Below are 23,697 nucleotides of genomic sequence, written 5' to 3'. Positions count from 1 at the left end.
GGCAGGGTTAGTTAATGTAGCACACACCTGTTGAACTGCCAGAGGGGAAGGTATGTTGGCTTTTACATTTTCCATCCCTGATTCTAAACAACTTTGGGTGAAGGTTTAGAAAGTGTTATTCAAGTCCCAGGGCAGTTTCCCTGAGCTGTAGCAGATTCATACTGTGAGCAGGTGGTGCTGGAGCTTTCACTCATGAAGAAATCCAGCTAAGAGGCATTTGCTCAAGCAATGCCATTCTACAATCCCTCCTATTTTGGGTATCCTTCTGGAGGGTGGTGAGAGCAGACTTGTACCTCAAAAGAAGAGCACCAAATTCCTTCAGCGTGTTTGCTTTGCTTGAGAGTAAAGGTTTTGCTAGTGTTTACCAAAGGAGCTTTTTAGAAACACTTCTATAAAAAGGGAAAACCGAACCTGTATTTATTACGCCACATCTATAGCTGTAGATATATAACAATAAGCTGTAGCCCATTTTTGGAATGACTGTTTTCCTGCCAATTTTTTGCTGTAATGCTTTTGTGTTTAGTGTTGTTAACTGGCTACTTTTTCTTTTTGTAAGGTGAGAGTAGATCACTTTTTCACTTCATTCAGTGTTGCTTTTGTGACTACCTTCCCATTTTTAGTAACTAAAAAATGCTTTAACAATTCCTTTAGAAATAAGCTTACTTCTTTTCACAAGAAAATGTGTTAGCAGGGAAAGCAGTTCATTTTTGCTGGGCTGTTCATGTTTACTAGCAAAATCGTAGATGATGTGTTTGAAGAAGACTTTCAGTTAAAGAATTGCACTGTGTCAATAGTTGATGCAGTTTCTGTTATCATGGCTAAAACATGAATTTACATTAGTTGCATTTCTTGTCTATGGTAACACATGATAATTCTAATAAATTAAAGTGTGCCCTTGTTACTGCTAAACGATATGCATGAAACTGAATGTTTCCTGTCATATAGTTTGTAAGAGAAGAAAAGCCTATGATATGGAGGATGATTCAGATTATATTAGGTCGCAAAGTGGAATTAAGGCTGAGAAAAAGAATGGCATAAAATGGCATACGGTGATCAGAAAAGGAAAATGGAGTCAGCCAATGTAAATGACATTTACTATACAAGTAGAAACCAAATGTGTGTAGTGGAGCCAGTGGGTTGTAGAAATCTTTGCAAGAGAACACCATCTGGGATTGTAATTTTCCAAATAGCCAATGAATTAAGATAAGTGTTTAGGTGATAACCCATGGCATCCTAATAGAGACAAATAGTGTCAAATAGCTGCCAAGTTTCAAGGAGGCAGAAAAAATGACACTGGGTGATAAACAGTTTGTTTTCTGTAGAAGACGAAACTGTCCTTCATATGAAAGAAATAAGGTTTAGCTACATTATTACTACTGCTGTTGTGGTGAGTGTGTGTAAATACTCTGGAAATATCTATGAAGAACTATAATTCTTTTTGGCTTCAGTTTGGAAAATGTTGTGCACTCCTCTACATATTTTTTTAAACTCCTTACTGGTGATTTCAGCCTGACAGAAAGATACTTCATGTGATCTAAAGTCTCTGTAGTATCATTTAATTTTATTTGAGACTTTGTGGCTGGAAAACAAGAAAAAGGCTTTATAGACATTCTTGAAATAAGACTCAAAGTTCTTACTACCATTGATAGGGAAACCGAGACATGGCAAAATCTATGGTCTAGTTTTGAACGTGCTCCTTTTGCCTTCGTTATGCATATCTGTGAGACGTGACTGTGGTCTCTATAATGAAGTTGCCATGTGCTCGATGTAACGCAGAGAAAATAAATAGAGACTGGGGAATGGAAGCAAGTCTTTTATTTCTCAGTGACCCACATCCCTTTCTCCAGACATAAAATAGCATCCCGCTCCATAAGATACTGCAGAATTATGTGATCAAATGGTCTCACCACATACCTAAATGCTTCTGTGTTTTTATGGACTGCTTCTTGTTTTGTCCTGATTGCAAGTACTCACGTCAGTCCTGACTCAGAAAAGAGCACAATTTACAATTTAAGTCCTAATGTTTTTTACTGAGCTTATGCATGTGTTTGGGTGCTCTCCTGAATTAGACCTATAGTTTGTGCCTCTTGCATCAAACGCTGTAAATTCAGTGGGGAGCATGAAAGAGACATTTGCCTCTCTACTTTTCTTTCAAGCTTTCTGTGCCAAATTCTGTCTTCAAGTTCTGCAATTTGAGGATTTTTTTAAAAAGGAGAAAAATTTTGGAAAAAAAAAATCTTTCTGATTTTTTTTCTAAGTCACTGCTTTTTCTTTAAAGCCCATCTAGCTGGAAAATGGATGGAAAGGCTGTATTGTTCTAGCTGACAGAGCACTCTTCACTTTTTCAAGACCAGCAAACTCCAGGAGTTTTTGAAAACATTCAGGATTTGGCCATTTTGATTGATATCTACCCTCTGCAACACTAGGCATCGAAAGCAGGTTACCTGTAACCCCAGGGAAGGGGCCTGTCTCAGCGCACTGCCACATCTCCTGCTCCCCATGTCTCGGGGTGCAGGACCTGCAGCTGTTCCCTGCTGCCCCTGCCCTCTGTGGGGAGCAGCCCGGCTTCCCCAGCAGGAGCAGGGCAGTAGGGCTGGCTGGCCCTGGGGAGCCTCGAGCTTCTCAGCACAGGAGGGGAGGAGATAGCTTGCTGCTGCAGCTGGGCAGCAGTACGGTGGTGGCCAAAAACCTCTGTCTGGCTGCCAAGAACCAGCCTGCCTCCAAATACTGTTTCCTCTGGGTTCCTCTGTTTTCTGCAGGGATTTTTCAGAGTCTTTTTGCTTTTTTTCCCATGCCTCAATGGTGCATATTACTGACAAAAATACCTTTGATGTAGAGGAGGGGTGAATTCATTTATCTGCACCTTGGATCAATCCAGACATCAATTATGGTACAATCCAGAGCAGTGTGACAGAGTCCCTTTTTTTGCTGGAGGGACAGAAAGGGTAATGAGAAAGAAGTGAAGGAAACAGGCTGTGATAAGTTATGCACGTGCTCTTAAGAGGGTCACTACTTGCTAAGGCCTTGCATGCGAACCCTGAGAAGGAAAGATGTTTTGCATTGTGTTTTCATCATTTTCTTGCAGAAATTTATCATTGAAAGGGCCACCAGCTCCTAATTACAGTGTTATGTGTGGCGATGCAACAGTAAAATCTCTTTTCATGCAGTAAAGACTAAATTCATTCTCTTTTAGCTCAACCGTGTTTTCCCTCCGCTTAGGACTCATTCAGGCAACCAGAGCATTTCAGCAGTTTTTTCTTTAGATTGGGTAGGGGTTAATGAGGTTTGAACACACAGCTCTGCTACTGTACTGCCTGGGATAGAGGAAGTTTCTTACTTATTATTTGTCATTATCATTTTGTCCAAAATGTGCTCACATTTTATGAAAGGAAACAGATGCTTATGCCAAAAATCTTACAGCATACATGAAGAAATAATGAATTAGAGAAATGGAATATATTAAGGGAACAGAATTCTGTGACTGGAAAAGGAGATACTCGGCCAACAAAGTGTCCTGTTGGCTATTCAGTTTAAGTAGGTGTGATAATATGATGTTAATAGCATACAAACACAAGTATGGCAGGCAGGCTGTGGACGTTAAGAATAATAGTAAGTGGAGTTTAAGGAAGTGCAGCAAAGGTTAATAATTTCTTTCTTCATTTTAGGATTCTTCGGTATGCAGCTTGAGAAACTTATCTCAAAGTGAATTAAGGTTTTGTATGGGAATTGCTCGGTTTCATTACAAGTGCTGATCAGCACTGAGGGCTGTTTATCAACCTGGTTAGTTAGCGCTGCTGGTATTCACCATCTTCTTTTGTCCAGCCCTAGGCACTTGGTTTGTGATCTGTCCTCTATCTCTGCAACCCCAGCTCTGCCACAGCCCTATGCTTTTCCAGTGCCTCTGTCCCTCCATGCATAGACTCCTGTTGTCCCGCTCATCTGCAGCTAGGATGCTACGAAATCCCTTGCTATTCCAGCTGAAACAGAGAAAGTCAGATCCACTGTCAGACTCTACAGATTCACTGCCTTTCTGCAATAGAATTTCTTACACAGTTTATCTTTATTTTCCAGCTACTAGCAAAAAACCAAATGTAGTTCCCCTGAGTACGTATCTTTATATCTGCCAATTAAGGATAAGATAGCGATTTAGTCTAGGATTTTCAAAAGAAACCCAAAGGAAGTAAGTGTTCAATTCTCACAGAACTTCACTGACTTCAGGCTCTATCATTCCTCTATGCCTCTGAAATCCCCAGCAGTAGCTCTCTAATTGAGCTGCCCTGAACACATCCTCCACATGGCTTTAGAGACACACTGGATATGGTAATGTCAAACATTAAGTGTACTTGAATCTCATGCTGAAAATTTTATACCCGGCTACCAAAACCTTTGGTTTGCCCTGGACAGTGTTGCATTTCACGTTGTCAAATAGCCGGAGGATGTTTTAAGCTCAGTTCATATCACCTTCCTCTGCATGTGTTGTGTGCAAAAGAGAAATGTGGTTTTGGGGAACAAAAAAACACATATATGAGTGTGGTGGATAAACATAGATGTCTGTCTTTGAAAACTGAGGCCTCTGTATTGATTGAACTGAGTCCAGCAAGAATAGAAATTAACATATTCATCCAGGAACCATTTACATGTAACAGTGATTGCACCGGCTAGAGTATTTTATCTGAAGTGCCTTCAGTGAAAGAAATGAAACGGGAGCTGGGAATGTGCTTATCAATAGACCTCATTATTCTGCTCATCCTTTGATAAATGAACATAGCAAGTTCTTTCAGGCTCCTCTCAATCTTCTACTTGTTTGTGCTGGACTTCATTGATCCATATTTAGCCCTCCCTGATAATGTGACATGACAGCAAATGTAAATGGCAAAGTCAATGAGCATTTCTTTTCAGTTGAAACAAAGCAAGTCAGGTCAACTATCAAATTCTTTGAATTTATATTCTTGTTTGAAATAGGATTTATTACCTTGTTAGGGACTAAAACAAAACACACACATGCAAAAAGTGTGGAACCATTTTTTGTTATTGTAGTTAAAGAAGAAAATTTTATGGGAGGAGTGTCCTCTGGACATGCTCCAGTCAACACTATCAAACAGAGAGGCCAAGAATGATAAAATACAAAACCTGAAGCTGCTGGTTCCTTTGGGAGTCACATTACAGTAGTACAAGCAACAGCCTTTCGTTTTAAAAAGGGAAGCATAGAACTGCCGCCAAAGGCCTTTCTACGTTATTTTAGGCAAGCTGATCTGCATAAAGGCCATTGTAATCTCTTGTGCTGCTCAGGTTTTAGGCGATATTTTCGTTTCATAATGCTGTTTCTGTGTTCACTGAAAACATCTGCTTAGACGTGCCAGGCTCGATCGTGCACCCTGTTACATCACTTGGCAAATGAGGTCACCCTAAGTAAATAGCGGTATTATGGAGAGGAGAATGAAAGCCGCAGGATTTAACTGTTAGGACTCAAGCTGGAGCCCATCTTGATGGCTGAAGATCACACAGCAATGCTGAAAAGGCTCAGTGGGTGCAGTGGACAAGGCAAGCAATAGGGAGGACTCAAACACAACTAATGATCTCCCTCAAGATCCTTTTTCCAATGTGCCGAACACTGACGGAGGGTATGAACATGCAACAGTTTTGCAAACTCTCCTGCCTAAAGTGGGCATTGCTTCAAGCAGAGTTCACCCATGCAAGCTATTTGCAGCATCAGTGGCTGTTTTTATATGGTGATTAATGGGAATACTGAGCTGGAGCATATCATTAGGATGAGACTTTAATATAACAAACAGTAAACTACAGGCATTAGAGAAAACAGCTTAGGAGAGAGGGAGAAGGGTCTGTGTGTTTGCCTGGCTGTCTCCAACTGCTGTCAGACTAACTGCAACTACCTTGCCCAATGGTGTCCAGAGTTTACATTGCAGCCCCATCCTCTTAAAGTGTCATTTAAATTTACCAGCAGCATTATTACTCTCAACTAATGAAAATTCATGGACTGCATTGGATGCAATAGCAATAGGCACTAGACGGCCAGGCTGCGCTGAGCCCAGCCATGTGCCCAGGGCAGGGCAATGCCCTGAGCCATCACACGTTCTTTCACCCTGAAGCCTGCCTGGCACCCAGTGCTGTCTAACAGTCATGTTGGTAACATGCCCTGGTTTTTCTAGTATGTACTAAATCCCTCTGAAAATTCCCACTCTGCAGTGTGACACTGGCAAGGGGAAAAGGGTCAGGTCTTCCTTTGGCAGCTTGGAGATGAATGCCACTCACTATCATCGTTCCTCCTGATGAGTTTTTTGTCATCTCAAATCTACATTTCCCTTTATGTTCTATTAGACCAACCTACTACTGATAATCATTAAAAGCAACTTATCCAAATCCACCTTTGAGTTAATTTTGAGCCTAAGGCCCTGATTTATAGTAACAGGACCTAGGGACCAACAATAAAAAAGAAAAATAGCAGCTCTTAAATCTGTAAAAAGGAAACGACTTGGAAAAGGAGAGGGATGCCAAGCTCGCTGCTCTAGCAATGGCAGAGGGGAGTCAGACTTACAGGACCATATGGCTTAGACATAGTTTGAATAATCTCCTCCAATTAAAAATAAAGCCAGTTTTATATAAAACATCTGCTTGGTGAATTCAGCAATTTGAGAAAAAAAACATCAGGGGATACTTTAAATCCTTCATCATGTTTTTGGTTTCTCTGTTCAGCTCATTACCCATTTTGAGGAGCTAATATCCCTGAAGGAGGAGCGTTATGATTTCCTGTGATGCTACTAAGCATCAGTGCAGGCTTTTGCATTTCTTCAGGTATCCAGCCTTCATTGCTAAGGTGTGTATGTTTTAGAAGAGTCCAGAGCACCTGAGCCAGGTCAGTGAAGGTCAGCAGAGGCTCAATGAACAGGCATCGTGGGATCTGGGCTGGGCTGAGACACAGGAAGGCAGATCCTCCCGTCAGCCCTGTGTGCTCCTCGTAACAGTGCTGGGAGCTGGGCAGGGCTGTCTGCTGGGGAGGGTATCTATCTAATGTAATCGGGCTTAAATGTATCTAAAACACAGTGGTACTTAGCCACTGAATGCTGATCCCTCCATGGCAGCAGAGGTAAAGAAGAGAGTATAAGATTATCCCTTTTCTGCCTTCAAGCACTCACTTCTTACAGCGTGACCATAGCAGGAAAAGATAGCTTTGGAGCAATCTACAACTGCTTGTCTTGGAAATGTCTGCTTTTTATTTGACAAGGGGAGGCAGATCTGTTGCAGGTATTGTTTGAAATTATATCACTTTTCCTAACTCCATTAGAAGTGTAACTGTGCAGACAGCAACATACCTGTCTAAAGTAATTGTCCAGGTTATAAAGGAAATAGAATCTGGGGATATGTGTATCGAGCAAATTTGATCCAGTGCACAAACTGAGGTTCACTTTGTTCTAAAGCATCCCTAGGGTGATCTTATCGTGCTTTTTCATCTGGGTATCATTTGCTTCCTTCCCGAGAGGGAATCAGTCTTAGGTCTCCCCTCTGGTTGTTGTGAGCCATTGTTCCTAGTTCTTCAGGTAACTATTTTTATTTCGGTGTAATTTAAAAGCAGAGGTGGCTAATCAGGGACCTGTAGGTCTTAATCATTCCCTGATCTTGGTATCAGGGAAGCTGTAGGTTCTCTGCTGACAAGCAAATAGTGGGGGTCATACTCAACTGGGAACACTGTCTGAGCAAGGAACAAGGCTGCTGGAAGATTTTTTGATTCCTCCCTTCTCAAAACTCTGGCCAGGGCAGGACGCCTCAGTTAGATAAAGACAGATGTGTACATTGCCCACCCTTTGCAAGGGTTCTTGTGCTTGTCTTTGTCTTTCTAAAGCTTCTCTTGGACTTGAATTCTTCTTCAATGGTACCAGGTACATGATGCAGGTGGCTAGGTTTCTATTTTAGACTCAGCTGTGTAGACCTTTTACTGTGCACACTTCACCTGTGCTGTTTGTACCTAGAGATGTTTCACAAAATTCCCGGCCAGAATACATGATCAGATTTTGTGTACTTGCTAGCAGTGTCTTGGGAGTTGATGTCTGATGAACAATCTGATGACTGAAACCCTTGACCTCCTGGGTCAAGATTGTCTGCTTTGCTCAGACTGTGCTGGACATATGAAAGCAAGCAACTAGTCAGTACTCCCTGATTTCAGTCTATTCTTGTGCTTTTATTAACCCTGGGTGAGTTTAGAGCACCTTGTGGCTGTGAAAGATGGCAGGTAGGGATTTACCTTGGAGGATTTCATCTGTCTGCCTTTCTCACCCTCTGTGACACTGGCAGCAAAGGTTTTGGAGCCAGTCATGCTGGCTCTGTGTCACTGAGGAAACACAGAAGAATCTGCTCCATTTTGCCTTCTCCAGGGAAGAGAAAGGAATGGAATTTGAGTACCAGCTTTCTGAGCCAAATGCCATGAGAAAACCTTCATTCTTATAGGATCAAACACAGACTGATGCTCTGGTTCAATTTGTTGGGTGAAATAAAGTGAGTCTGGTCGTCTTTATCTTCAAAAGCATTTTTTATAGTTGGATGTGCTGTTTAATTTGGGTTGACTTTAGTCTTACTTTCTGGAAAAAGGGCTCCAGAAATAATTCAGACAGCTCCATTCAAGCTGTTCTGCAGATGTCAGCATATACCAGAGTCCAAAATCCAGCACAGTCAGGATATGGTCGTCTAGTAGAGACTCCAGCAAGAGATGCTGGACAGGAAAAGTATGTGCTATTTGAGACCGTAATACCAGATTTCCTTTCCGTTAGCATATTTATATGTCCCACATGCCACCTCTGTCTCTTCTTCCTGCTGTGGAATAACTTTCTGTAGCTTGATTTATGGAATGCTGCACATCCAGATGCCTCGCTTATCTCCTTGCTGAGAAGAGCAAAGATGGCACATTTGGGCTACAGGATGTTACCGTTATCCTAGCCATGTGTTTGACTAAGTGCTTAAATATAAAGAGACCTTCCCGTGAAGCTCAACTTGTGATCTTCCCTGTTCAGTCAGACAAAACATAAAGAGTGGAAAACAATTCTATCGTAATGGAAGATGGGTAAAGAGGCCTGAGGACTAAGAAAGAGTCAGAGATTAGCCAGGTGTTCTCCACCGAATTTCCAATTCTGAACTCAGTCCAGAGCAATTCTGCTGACTGTAGTAGGTTATTCCTGGTTCAGCTCATGGTTCCTGAAATACAGTCCCTCCCCACAGAAACACCTCCGCACGGATGCAACGAAGCATTCACCAGAATTGCCAGAGCTCTCAGTTCAGCATCCTTTAGAGCTGCAGAGGGTTTAGAGGGAGGAACATGAGTGACTCAGTGTTTGCCCTCCAAACAGAGCCTGTTACAAAGTAAGAAAACCAAAGCAATTCTCTAGTACTGAAATTCTTCAAAGGCATCTTCTGAAGGTTCTCTCTAACCTCCCAGTAAAAAGAAAATCTCTACAAAATTACAGAAATTTTCACAAAGAACTCCATGGGGGATAAGATTTCTCGTGCCTGTCTGCCCACTGGAGTGACAGCTCCTGGATCTATTGCAGTGCAGACAGAATCAACATCTAAGTGGTTTTATTCACTTTTTTTAACCTCTTGATAAGAATGCAAATCCTATTCTTGCTCCCACTGCCTCTCTCACCCTCTTGAAATAGGCTGTTTATGGTGACTAAATGCTTCTATCCAAAACTGGCTGTCATCCAAAACCAGATGGGCAGAAAGCCTAAGAGCAACAGAAAACTAGCAATTTATATTAGGGGACAGTGCCACACCACACAGAATGCTTTGTTTAAACTAGCAGAGCTCTGTGTCCTATTGAACATGTGTAAATAAGCAGTTAGTGTGGATTTCTACAACAATGTTGGCATATTTCAAAATGCTTAAATACTCTGAGCAGCTCTTCTGACCCCAATATATTCGTTCTCCATTCTCATTTGATTGCAAATCAGATGTTGACTTGAGATTTGTACTGCAGAGTAAACAACTTCTTACCTACCTGGAATACATTGGGTTTTACCTACATCTGCAGGTGCTGTGCACTGCTGGTTCTGCTTCTGAATAAGATTTTATGGTTTAAAAGTATACTGAAGGGGAAATTGAAGCATTTTAGGAGCAGACAAAGAAAAAGGAGGTAAATATGAACAAATGATACAGCAATTTTAATAACAGAGCACGTTGGATAATTTAGTATAGTGAGTTGGTCTGGGCATGGTTCTTTGCATTATAATCTATTTTTAAATAGCTTAATATTGCATGAGAGGATAGTGGTGTGTTACGTACTGACAGAGCATCTTTGGCAGTCACAAGCCCTTAGGCCAGATAAATGACAGTCTTTGGCAAAGGTATGGCAGCTTCAGCTTATTGTGTTTTCAGGCAGTGTGATACTCAAAAGGAGTTGATGCAAAGGTGAGAGATAGGTGTAATGCACTGACATTTTTTCTCCTGTTCTTTGTCCCTACTCAGTTGCGAGAAGGGTCTGACCAAACTACAGACATATTTGGAAATGGGGAACCCCACAGAACTGATCTGTGGATTTCACTTGGCAGTGAGTGGCAATGACTGGTAATGAGATTGCCTGAGCTGTAGTCGTTCCTCAGCATCCAGCCCAGGGATTCATATACAGCACTGAGCCAAAGGAATCGCTCAGGTACATGCAGCGTCTGCCCCAGGGCTGGCTGGGAGGAGACAGTAGCATCAAAACCCTGGCTGTGGTCCAGCTCACAGGGACTCCCATGAGCATCAAATGTAGTTCCCTGACAGAACAGATAGCCAGGTCGTCTCTGTTATGTGCCCTCACATGTCAGAGACCATGATGTGGTTCATGAGCCTCTAACAAGCTTAAGGCCTTAATAATAAAAGGACTAGAACCTTGATTATGGCACTCTGCCACAGGAGGGAAGACCAAGCATGCCAATATTTTGTACCTTTGTAGAAACAGACAACTGAGATGCTGCTACATTTTCTGGGGCAGCTGGTATTTATTCACTTAGGCTGATACAACCACCACAGTATCACTGTTACCGGTTCTCTGCCTCTCAGATCTTGGGTTCATATTTTAGAACCAGTGTGAGATCCATTGCGATTTGCAGGATAAATAATTTAGTTAGCCATTTAAGAAGTGCCCAAGGAACCCTTCTTCAGACACCCATCTCCCAAATCCCTGCTTACCCTGTTAGAGAGCTATTCCGTCCCACTTTTGTTTCAACTGGAGTGGATTTAGTACTACTTAAGATCTATTTTAGAGGGAAGGAAGGACAGCCTGTGACCTCCTAGATCTTTTCTCTCTGCAGTATAATGATAAATATGCCTCTGGTGTTCTGCCTTGCTTCCTCTGGCTGCTGCTTTGTGGTTGAAAACTAAACAGATGCCGCAGTGGCCGTGCACACATACTGTGATTCAGGAAAGACCATCTCATGGTAATCCTGCACTAACCGGTACCTACTGGTCCCTGGAGCTGAGCTGGCTCCTGCACTTGGAGCAGCCTGGATGCTGCTGCAGCAGGATGTGCCCATGCCTGGGATCCTTTTGCTTGCTTGCACTTCACCCTCCCGCAGCTGATGGGCTCTTGGTTGGGTGTTCCCAGAAGCAAAAAGGCTCATGTAAGTCATGACGAAACTCATTCACCAGTCAGTGTCTGACATAAACTGCTCGCATCGATGCTCAGAGGTTTGTGAGCAATGTCCTGCGGTAGAGAGGGGAGTTTTCAATGGCTGCAGGGTTGACTCCTTGCTTGCACTGGTGACATAGAGCAGGGCTCCATTCTAACTCGGATTTGATCTATTTTAGAACATCCTGGTGAAAACATTTGCATATTGAATGCACAGTGATGCTTTCTAGCCCAGGAACAAGTGAACGCAGAGGATGGGAGATGGTTTGCTGATGGCAGGCATGGTGGAGACAGGCTGGAGCTCCTGCTAGCTTCTCTCAGGACATACTGCATGTTTGCTCTGGACTGCTTGGGGCCCTCCTGCTTCCTCATTACATTTTGCTATTTGCTTCTACCATTTCCTTTTCTTCTTGATTTTAAGGCTATTGCTTGCTATGTAATTCATTAGATTTGTCCCTCTGTCAGACCTTTCAGTTATGCCTTGTGCTCTGCAAAGGCATGTTGCATTGTTATTTTTATTTTAATGTCTGTCACCAATCTTGTTGTGCCATACACAGATTAGACTGCTGTCTGGGTTTCAGATATATCCAGTCAGTGGCTTTAATGGTGGTTTTTATCACAGGAATAATAAAAGTGAATGTTACATATTAAAATATGAAGCCATTTACCTGTGAAGTTCAACCTTAAGGGCATTCTCTATTTTCCTTCTCTTTCCAAACCAAATGCAACATGTGTGAGAAACCAGCAGCCCATCTGTATTTCAATTTGCATGCTCTGACGTAGAAAGAAGCATGATGTACTTCTCTGAGACTGGAAAATTACTCTTGAAAAACAAATCAAGTAACTAATAGCTTGAGGGATCACTTCATAGGTGAAAGGATTTCTGTCATCGGGAATCAGATGTATTTGCATTATTCCTCAGTGGCTTACAAATTGTATATGTATTAGTATAATATAAGCTTTTTAGAGAGATTACTTTGCTGTGGGTTAATTTGTTAAGTAAATGTTCTTTGTGGTGTGGTGGTATGTAAGACACAGAACAGGCATGGTAAATACTTGGAAATCCTTGGGCAAAAGAAAGGAGCTCCTTTTCTCTTCTTTGTGGCTGGCACCTAAAAGTGATCTGTGGGCCCCTACCTGAGCTAACTGCTTGCACCTACCACCTGCACCTGTAAAAGGGAACCTGCTTAATTCCTCCTGCCAAAGAAGGGGTCTTTCCCTGAAAATGTATTGTTTTAGCACTGGCTTCAACCAGTGAGTTGGAGCATGGGGAAGCCCTGGTCCATGTTTCCATCCAGAGGATGTTGGAGAAGCAGGTGATATAAATTCATACAGCTTCCAGGGAGCTGAGAGAGGTTAGCTCCCTCCCTCACACATCAAAGGTAGGCTTCTAAAGCCGGGACAGTGAATATCTCCCCTGCTGAGGAAGAGCTTGATCACACTAGGTGCTGAGCAGCTCCTAGAGGGGATGATTACTTCCAGTTCTCATTACATTTAATTGCTATTTTTAGTGAATCAGAGAAAGCAGGAGCTCAGGGCTAGATGGTACCTGAGGGTCGTGGAGCACACCTGCCTGCTCTGGGATAATGTTTAGAGATGTTGCCCTAATTGAAGCATCTGTTTATATCACAGATGTTTAGTCATTTGGAAAGGGATTGACAGAGGCCTGTGACAGACTGGTTTTAGGTGAGTTGCCCCTCAGCCCACAGTGAGGAGGGCAGTGTCACGGGCAGGGAGTGGGATGCTACTTAGGGCAGCACTTCCCAGGCTGATGATCCCTGAGAAATGCCTTGTTAGTCCCAAACTTTCCCAACCACTGCCTTCACCAGGCCTTTTTCCCTGGAATATTTCAGGGCTGTTTCACCTTTTGTGCTTAAGCAATAAAAATTACTTATTTTTCAAAAATCAACCCAAACCATCTGAAGAAATTTTTTTAATATTCTGGAACATCCTCTGCCCATATCATTGGAAGCGATGGGTCTCCGAATCCTGTCTGAACCAGCTCCTTCATGCCCAGACGCTGCTCATCACACTTAGATAAGCACTTTGAAGACAAGAGAGAGTTAATTCTTTATAGCAAATTAGCTAGCTGTGTGATGGCAAACACGGACACCTAGTGGTACTCGAATGCAGGGCATGCAGAGGCTTTAAATATATCTCTGGGAGAGAAGTAGGTACAGCAGAGGATTTGTTCACATATTTTCCCCTAAAAGAAGGAGAGATTTTATTATTTTCAGAGAAAGTATCATAGATATCATAATGTGGGGGACAGAAAAATTACTTAGCAAGGGATAGTGGAAGAATTTGGGGAAATTCATCACATTTGGTAATATTTGTCAGTGTATTTACCAAAAAGTAATCAGGTTTTTTCTTGTGTCTTAAATATTTCATACCATACCAGATCAGATATTACATTGGATCAGAAAGATTTTCCACTCCTCAAATTAGTCCGCAGCAAAGAAACCTCAGCAAATATTATAGCAATATCTTATACTTATCATACCTGTGAATGTTTGTGTTCCAGTTATGGGGAGATTATGTCAGCGTGATGAATGGTGGGTTTGCTGATAAACTGCATAGCTAGGTGCTAAACTGATCTGTTGTGTGCTTTCATCAACCCACTGAGCTCTTTCTGCCAGGATTAATGCCAGCACTTTGTCTAAATGGCCTCAAACAGCTGCCATGGTTTGTTTTGTTTGTTTTTTCTATTTATTTACAAATAATCTTTCAGAGAAATATTTCCTTCTTCTTCCCCAAATCTAGCATTTCGTCTACGGCAGAGACACAGGACAGGTGAGAACCAGTCCTTGTCCACTGACCCCTTTCTGTAATTGTACTTATCACCCCTGTGAATAGGATTTCTTTCACATCTGCATTGGACACGCAACCCCCTGTGCCACTGAGCAGGGAGACAGGCTGTTCCCATGGGAGTGTGCGTTCAGGGCTGCTTGGGCTAAGATAAGGGATTTTGAGCTTGTACCAGCTGAAGAGTGAAGTCTGTAGAGATGAGCATGCTCTCCTCAGGGGCTCCTCAGGCTGATAAGCAGATCCCAGTTTTCACTGATTTCACAGAGATACTCAGCATCTTACAAGATTTCTCCCAATTCAGTTGGATTTACAAGTTGTTCCTTTAAAAACATTTTATAATATGCTTGGTTTTAGCTTCATATCCTAAGTAAATGAGGTTTATGGTATTACACTGTTTTGAATCAGGTTGTTTACTATTCTCATCTTAGTAACTTTTGAATCGGTGAACTAATTTTTCTATCAAATTTGACACTGGAATAAGGACCTCAAAGATTCCTGCATGCTTCAGGGAAGCAAGCAGCATGTAGAGGAGAAAGACCCAAAGGAGGGCCCCTAATGACAGGCAGACAGCAAGAAATCCACATTGCAGAAGAGCATTAAGAAGGATTCCTCACACCAGAAAAACAGATTTGTGCTCACACCTTTACACAACCGAGAATCCAACTCTGAGATCCAAATCTGTAAAAAAACAAGCTTCGTTAGCTCTGCTGCTTGTGCAATCACTTCTTCTGTTTTGTTCTGCTATATACACAAACGCTTATATATCCGGTCTCTGGTTATATAGAGACTATGATTAAACAGAGACCAGTATTGTTCATTGAGAGTCGCAGGGTGTGAGGCTGAAGGAAAGCAGCAGGTTGCCAGCGCTCAGTACGGAAGTAAGATGATACATTTATTCTTAGTTACAAATCCTGGAAGTCAGCATACAATCAATCACTCTACGTTTATATATTTACACCTCTGTTTTCCATCAGAGAGCATGGGAGGAGCTTTTCTGATCTTCCCCATCAGGATTCCCTAGTCTCCCAAGAGGTCCCTAGAGCAAGTTTGGGAAGATGAGGGCATGTTTCTTGCCTTGCAAAAAAAACGTAGTTGTTTCCTCACTGCACGGGTGGCACACGGGAGTGTGTCTAGCTCATGCTGTAGAGGAGTAAGCTGGAATTTGTCCTGCCACGAGGGACAGTGCCGAGGCAGCCTGGGCTATTGCTAGTCTAGAAAGTCACCCCAGAAAGCAAAGCAAGAAAACAGGCAAGGTTTTTGATGGACACCCACAGCTAGAAAATTCACCCACAGCTAGCATTCAAAAGGTTACTGGGTGGGTAGCTTTGATTTCTTACTTCAGCCCAGCAGAATCAATAAGAAGTAAAGGAAACCAGGGCCACCACATGTTGAACTTTGACAAAAGAAATGATTAACTTGGCTTCTAAGGAATACAAATCCTGTCTGCCAGTGTAAATATGATGCAAAGATGATTGCCTTCATCCTGCCCTCTCTAACATCTATTCCTGGTGTTGGTTTTTTTTTTTTCTGTTGAACCTGGGCAGTTGTCTGGAGGGTGCGAACTAACCGTGGTGCTCCAGGACTTCACAGCGGGCCACAGCAGCGAGCTGAGCATTCAGGTGGGGCAGACGGTGGAGCTTCTGGAGAGGCCGAGTGAAAGGCCAGGCTGGTGTTTGGTCCGGACCACGGAGCGGAGCCCACCTCAGGAGGGTCTGGTCCCCAGCAGCGCTCTCTGCATTTCTCATTCCCGCAGCAGCGTGGAGATGGATTGCTTCTTCCCTTCAGGAAAAGGTAGGCAACAGTCCGGCAGGTTTAAGACTGCTTTGGATTTCCCCTTTTGTATCATGTAAGTGCAAAGCTGCTTGGGCTGCTCTTGCAGTCGGTGTGGGTAAAAGGCTGTTTAGTCATTAGTGAGTTTTGTTACCAGATCTCTGTGAATGGGCACAGCGCTAGCCTAACTCCATTTCCATGAATCAATGTTTGTACGTGTGCGTCTTTTGCTGTGTGGCAATCATTATTGTCTTGAGATTCTGGATAAAAATAAGAGCTTTAAACAACAAAGGGAATGTTTTCAGTGCCTAAAAGTCTAGAGGGAGGGAAAGTCATGTTTTATATACACCCAGGATGCCCCAGAATGTGTACATGTTATTTTATGAGTGCCACAGTGCACACTAGCGCATAGTCGTCTAGTATATCCCTGCTGCCTGTCTATTATTGCAAAGAAGCCACCAGTAAGTACTGGTACACTCTATTGACTCGTGAACTGGAGACATTGTGTGTAATGGCACAGTACAATGGGGAAAGAATCCTTTACAATTAGTGTGCAATAAACCACATCCCTGGTGTTATCCTGAGAGCTTGGGCTTCACTCACAATGAATGGTGAAATATTGTTCGTCTCTGTGGTGTCTGTGGCCTATTTAGTTGATGTTCTGTTCTGAGCAATGTGTCCGCCGCATATTGCATCCATGCAACCAGCCATAGGAGACGCTCCAGACTGAGAGACCAGAACCAGTTCAGTTCAGCATGGCCAGAGCAGGTCTCCTTTTGGCTGTGCCCCTGCTTTTAGCCACGCACAATGCAGTAAGGTCCAGGGAGGAAAGTCTCCTGTCATCCCACTCCTGACTTCAAGCCCTCAACCTGGACTGGCTTTTTGAAAATTCTTTTTCCCTCTGCATTAATGGAAATAGAATTTGATCCATTCTTGTTTAGGCAAGTTAAGCTTGGTGGTTTTGTTTGGTTTGAGAAAAATCATTGAAACTGGGCTGTAGTCTGTCCTTGCTCCCTGCTTGCACTCCCACCGGGGAGGCTGGGAGCGGGGCACAGCCCCAGGATGGAGCAGCACAGTAAGGCCAGGGTCTGCAGTCAGAGTTTCCCTTAAAGAGCTGTCTGATCCAAACCGGGGCGGGGGGGAGAGCTCAGCTTTTCCTCTCAGATTTGATCCCCTCAGCAGGTCTCATTTGGTTAGGTGCTTCCCCTTGCCCTGTTTTGCAAGAGGGAAAAGGTGAAGTCAGCGCTGACTGTCAGCTCTGTCTGCAGTGCAAACGCCAAACTCGTAACACACTTCTTAGACCCACTGCCACATCTCCTCAGTGCCACACGCCCGGGGCCCTGCCCTGCTTCTGCTGCCACAGGAGCCTGTCCTGGTCCTCAGCTCTCCTCTGAGCAGCACTGCAGTTGCTTGCATGCAAATTAGATCTGTGAATAAACAGAAAGGTAAAGCTGAAAATCAGCCTGGTCTGTGTAAGAGCAATCACTGCCTGGCATGACTCATAGGAAGCCAGAGACGTGTCTGCTGGGTGCATGGTCCAACAGTCGGACTTGGGTCCTCTGCTGAAGGACACTGTGAGACACCACTCAAACTTCATGAGTGTGCTAGGTTGTAGAGCTTTTCCTCAAATGAAACAAAACTAAAAGTTGCAAGAGTAGGCTGTGGAAAGGGAGGCAGGAAATCCCAAGGAGGATGGATACAGGCTGGTGCAGGGGCTGAGGGCTGGCAGGGGACATGGGGACTCTGCTTCTGGCACGATTCTGTGAGCTTCAGGGCACATTTGCGCTGCAGGTACGGCACGATGGGCACAGTGCCAGGCCATGACTGGTGGACCAAAGCCGACTGATGCCTGGAAGCCACCGGGCTGTGTCAGCACAGCGCCGAGCCTGCGCTAGCACGCTTTGCCTGCCTGTGGGGCAGGTCATCTCACGTAACACGCTGCGACTGCTGCCAGGTTGGAGCTGGCTCTTGTCCCGACACCTCCAAGCAGGTGCAGAGTGAGTCTGTGGCCGGCTGGCTCCAACCATGTATTCATTGCCTTTATTTCCTTACATCCCTTTCCCCCTCGGCCTCAGTTTTCTTCCTGCACGTAGCAGAGCTGTATCAGGGAGCCTCAGTATTAATGGGATCTCCAGAAGTGCTGCTAGAAATAATAAAAATAACCACCCAAGCCACAGTTTTGGCCAGAGTACAGCAAATAGGTTCTGTGTCTAATCAGTTCTCCCTCTATTAGGAAAACAGGAAATTGTTTAAACTAAATGAACAAATGCTGGGGATAAAGAAAGAAGGGTAAGTTTAAGGGGCAAAATACAATAGCCACTGGAAGAGCCTGCTGGTCTCATGAGGTACTGGAAGGATTAGCATAATAAATGGCTTCTGACTATTCAGGTGCCTGTCCTTCTCTACTTCCAGTAGCTTTAGGCATGGGTTGGTCTTGGAATCCCATGGTCCAGGATTCCAAAATTTCTGGCCTTTCTCTACAATCCAGAACAAAGGCTGGCACATCTTGTATCAACACTAAATGGTGTCCCCTCTCTTTTCAAGGAGGTAAACATCTGCAGTTGCAGAAGAGCAGATGAATAGTTGTATTTTGCTTGCGATTACCAAGACACATAATTTTTTGCTTTTACAAGCACTGTAATTTCAAGAACAGAAAGTATCTATACTCAAAACTTAACAGTTCTAATAATAGAATTTGCCGTCTATGATAGAAACATGCAGAGTTTTGACAAGTATTAAAACATAGTTACGTCTGCTTAGTGGGAAATGGCAAATTACTATGTTTGGTCCTATTATAAGTTATGGTGGACTATAAATGTCAATCATGTGGCTGACAGAAACTACCTACCATCCTTAAAATGAAAGAGTAAAGAAAGTAATATGTCAGTCAACACCTGAACAGATGAAGGCTTGAAAGATTTGGTGGGATCACCAGAACATTTTGTAGAGCATCAATGCAAGTCCTCATCAAACAAAAAAATAAGCCTTTTTAAACAGCCCCACTGAAAGCCATTGGAAATGCAAAACCGAAATTCACAACTAAACATGTGTTCGGGCTCTTCCTCACTTTTTTACACTATTCTTTTGAAAATACATAATGAATTAACATAAAGTATTGCAAAGGGAAAGACGTGGTGCGAGTATAAGAGAACAAACCCGAAAGAAAACACTTTCTACCTTTTGTAATGAAATATCTTTAGAGATTTCTCTTGTTCTTGATCAGTAAAATTGTAGAGACTTTAAAGACTGGTCTCCCAGCCTTCCATCTGGCTGCTGGCTGTGTTCCTTTAGAGGATACACATTTGATTTTTTCATGACTTGACTACAGCTCAGAGCCCAAGTATAGTCCTGCCTGTCCTTCCTTTCCGATCATCTGACAGTGTTTGCAATTACCCTCTGTAAAAACGCAAACAGGTTTCTGGGATTCACCTTTTGCAAGTGATTTACAGATGACTGAGTAAAAGGCACTTGTCTGCAGTCTCTGTTACTGTACTCGAGAATTTGTGGGATGTTTTTTTTTTGTTCTGAGTAGCATTCATAGGAAGGAAAAAGAAAGACCTGTGACACTAGGAATGGAGCTCTGTTTGTACTATCCCGCATGGCTAATTATGGGAAAGTTGTGACTTGTATTCCTGTCTCTTTTGCCATATAATTGAGCTCTAAGGTATTAAGCTATAAATTTCAAATTAAGAGAGAAATCCACATGGATAGAAAGCAACTTAATGACCTAGCCAGTATTCATTAAGCACACTGTGACAAGCATATTCCTAGTGTCAGCCTGTTAGCTTTGACTGAGTGATTCCAAATTTGAATTTTGCCCATGAAACATTTAGATGAAATCTTGATCTTAAAACTCTTGTCTTATGACCCTTCACCCAGCATTTTTCCTGTAACATCAAAGTCACAGTGTAATTCAAAGAGTAACAAAGGCTAGTTCTTGCCGTAATTTTAAACAACCTCCATCACCAAAGGAAAAAGAAAGCGTTAAAAAAAAATAGGAGTTTATGGTACTTGTTTTGGACTGATGATATGCGAAGGGATCCCGTTCAGGGCCCCAAACCAGATCCTGCCAGCAGGATACTTGTGTCTGGTACATATCTCTGGAGGAGATGAGGAATATATTTTTTTAAGATGCTATGCAAACATCTTGCTGTGCAGGCAGACGGCCATTTAACAGCAAGGCTTTGGTGGCAGTGGTGGGTCCTTGTAACAGCAAATGGAGAAATAGTTGGGTTTCTTCCAACTGAAGAGGGAACATAGGTCTTGCAAGGTGTATGTTGGCAAGGTGAGCTTCTCGCCTGCACTTCCCAGATGGGTCACATTGGTCCTGGTGCATCAGCTGGGAGAGCACCAGGCTTTGGGCAGGAGGGACAGGAGTTTCGGTGCTGCTCAGGTGACAGTTTGTACTTTTAGGGGGTCACCTACCTGATCCTACAGCCAGAGAGAGCCTGTGGCTGGTAGGTGCAATGGCAGGCTGGGCTGTGAAAGAAGGAAGCAGAATAAGGTTTAATGAGGCTGGTGAGAAGAAGAGTTGTATTAATGAAAAAGAGGTCACGCTGAGACCTGCGTTTTTGTGACCACTCTTTGTGGGAAAGAGCAGATCGTTTAATGGATTAGTGTGGAAAGCTGGTGAGGTTGATTCGGCTCTTGTTGGGGTTCGAAGTCTCTTTCCTCCAGTTTCTGGTCTCAGAAGAGTGATCTATGTAGAGAAAAGCATAGTTGTTTCTTCCCACGTCTCTGTTTTTAAGAACATCTTGGATTTTAGTGGGGGAAGAGAGTCTAGTCCGCTTTTATTGTGTCCCTGTTTCTGTTGAGTATTAAATTGCGATCTGCTTTGGCTCACGCACTTTCTCCGTTGCATTTTAAACAATCTCTGTTGTGAAACGTATTCAATGGTAATGATTCCTGATGTCCTGGGGGAGCTGTGTGAGGACGATTCAGAAGTTTTACTGCACTGCATTAAACCTTCAGTTGTCCTTGTAGAGGCTGAGAAATTGTTTTTGTTTTTGAAAGTCTTAATTAAGAGCAGTCGATTAAAATGTTTGTAAGGCTCTGAACTAAAGGAAACATTTCATTAGATAACACAGTTGATTTAACTGGCACATAAACAGGGCATGGGGTTTCTATTAAGCAAACAATGTTCAGGCTCCCATTGTCAATATAAATATGCAGTATTTAAATAAAAAAACAAACCCTCACCTCTGTTCCTAACACCATTCCAACAAGGGTGTTCAGAGTCAAAATTTCATAGTATAGACTGTCCTTCAAGAGAGGTTACGTGAAGCCCTCCTGCCAGCATTTAGTGCCTCTTGGCATCCTTGTTACAAGTTCAGGACATGGCTTACAAAGAAAAATCACATCAGGAAAGCTTTTGCTGTGTTTTCACTCCTTTTCAATTATGAAACAAGTCGGCTAACCAGCCTGGTGTAACATGGCGGCTTGCTGTGGGCTGGCACCAAGGGCTGCCAGGCCCAGATCGAGACTACTGCTCTACCTCAGTGTGCAAGTGTGGCTGCACGCAGCCGTGAAGGGAATGGGAATAGAAAGATGAAAGAACTCGAAACCACTTTTCTATTTCAATCAGGTCACCCTTTCCCTTGTTTTTTCTCCGCTGTGTCTCCTTCCTCTCTCTCCTCAAGCAATGGCTGTTTGTCTTCACTTTCACAGCCCTTCACAGCTTCTCCCCACAGTATCACTCCTTTCTACCTCAGTGGGCCATGTCTGCCCCAGTGCTGGAGAGCTGGTGATGCCTCGCTCCTCTACCGATCTTTTGATCCCAGACCACTGTGCTTTCTCCTACTTCACAGTCACCCTGCGGAAGAACTCAGATACCCATAAAGTATCTGTCCTTGGTGTTGTCCATGCTTACACCTTCTCCTGGACTCCGCTATCTCCAAAATAATAAAAAATTAACAAATATTTAGCAACAGTTGGCAATATGGGTGATGAGATCTGATTTTCATTGTTTCTAAGAGGCAGGCCAAGTCAAGCCTGAGAGGATGAGCTGTACCTGTGTAGGGGTATTCATATCACTATGACTGTAGGTCTACCAGGAATTTTACCTGTTGGGTACATCAGTACAGCAAGAAGACAAAACTATACTGACAAATCCTTGCATAGTGAAGCCCTAGAGGCAGCATCAGTCCAAGCACCACATGAGTAACTGGATAAGCTGGGCACAGCCTGACCAAGCATGGCAAATACTTGTCCTCCACGGTAAGTCACAGCAGGTACAAGTCATGGACACAGATTGTATGGAGACTGTTAGAGCCATGTTCTGATGGCTTGTGAATACCCATATTTCTCTGACGTGGCATTTCTATTTCATTATTTTCTCTTATTTTCAGAATAGCATCACTAGATATTTAAAGCTAGATTCAGCCATGTGGACTTGTTTAAGACATATCAGGTACCAGTAAAGTCAATTATACCTATTGCTTCAGCTGCTTTGTCAAAGCAGAAGGCTTCCAGTGCTCTACCTGGAACTTTGTTTTTGTGGAGAAGTACAATTTTGATGAATGCTTTGATAAAACAGGAAAGGCTATTTTGGGGGAAGTTGCTTTGCTTTTGTACAGTGGATTTTTATTATTTTAAACACAGGAGTCTTTGTTTAAAAGAGAGAAGGCCTGCAAATTTTCTTGTTTACTTTGCCTTTGCTTCCCCTTCTGACAGGGGGTAAAAATTCATCCACCTAGTCCCCTGTCAGCTTAACCCCAAATTTCACTGTATGGTGTCTGTGCTGTTTTTTTCACTGAAAAAGAAAAAAAGGGGGGGAGGGAACTTAAAATGCTGTGGCCAGCTGAGCTCAAGAATGCCTAAGGGTTTAGCACCTGGTCTGGCAGGGAAACTGGGAGGAAACTCAGTGGTGGTACCGAGGGCAGGGGGAGAGGTATCGCAGCTCTAAAGAGGCTTTCTCTTATGACCTCTCTGGACCTTTTTGCTCTCTTCACTTGCCTTATTTCTGTCTGTCTGAGGTGTTGAGAGCAACACTCAGGCAGATGTGGCCAAGCATTTTAAGATGAGGCCAGGAAGGAGAATTGAGTTGCCAAGATATAGCCACGCATTCTCCCAAATCTTTGATGTTTCTCTAAGACTGTCATGTCCTGATGAAGTTTGCTTCTAAAGTCATTGTTAGAAGGCATTTTCATACTTCCCCACGGGAAAAAAAAAATAAAAATGTAATGCAGAGTCCCTCTCTGCGTTAGGCTCAGGACTGCATTTCCTCCCATAGCTTCTGTGGAAGACCAGGGCCATAAATTCTCCATGCCCTCCTGGCTTTCCTGCCTGCCTTCCCAGCCTTCTTTCCTAGGCCCAGCCCATGCTTTCTAGGGCCAGGTTAAGCCAACCCAGATATTCAGGGATGGGGCTGCGCTCCTCAGCTGAGGTGTTGAGAAGCCCCAGAGCACCCCTTTCCCGGTCCTGCAGACAAGCAAGTACCTCCCTCCTCGGCTGCAGCTTGCTCACAGAAAAAGGGGGGGTCCCAGCCAGTCCCTGCTGCCAGGACCTAG

The 23,697-nt window shown here is 43.3% G+C and overlaps 1 protein-coding gene across 1 annotated transcript in view; it reads left to right on the top strand.

The window, feature by feature from the left end:
* The window catches only part of LOC104158813 (kalirin), a gene marked incomplete at both ends in the record, with an annotated part of 73,771 nt that extends 57,561 nt beyond the window's left edge, over nucleotides 1–16,210 (top strand). Inside the window, one exon of the mRNA XM_009696563.1 lies at nucleotides 15,964–16,210. Within this exon, the coding sequence (XP_009694865.1) occupies nucleotides 15,964–16,210 (247 nt within the window). The remainder of the gene's footprint in view (nucleotides 1–15,963) is intronic.
* Between the last annotated feature and the right edge of the window lie 7,487 nt (nucleotides 16,211–23,697).

This window comes from Cariama cristata, unplaced genomic scaffold, assembly GCF_000690535.1.
Source record: "Cariama cristata isolate BGI_N322 unplaced genomic scaffold, ASM69053v1 scaffold19063, whole genome shotgun sequence".
In the NCBI taxonomy this organism is placed as follows: domain Eukaryota; kingdom Metazoa; phylum Chordata; class Aves; order Cariamiformes; family Cariamidae; genus Cariama; species Cariama cristata.
Note: the sequence above shows the minus strand (reverse complement) of the source record. Positions and strands in the feature narration are given on the sequence as shown.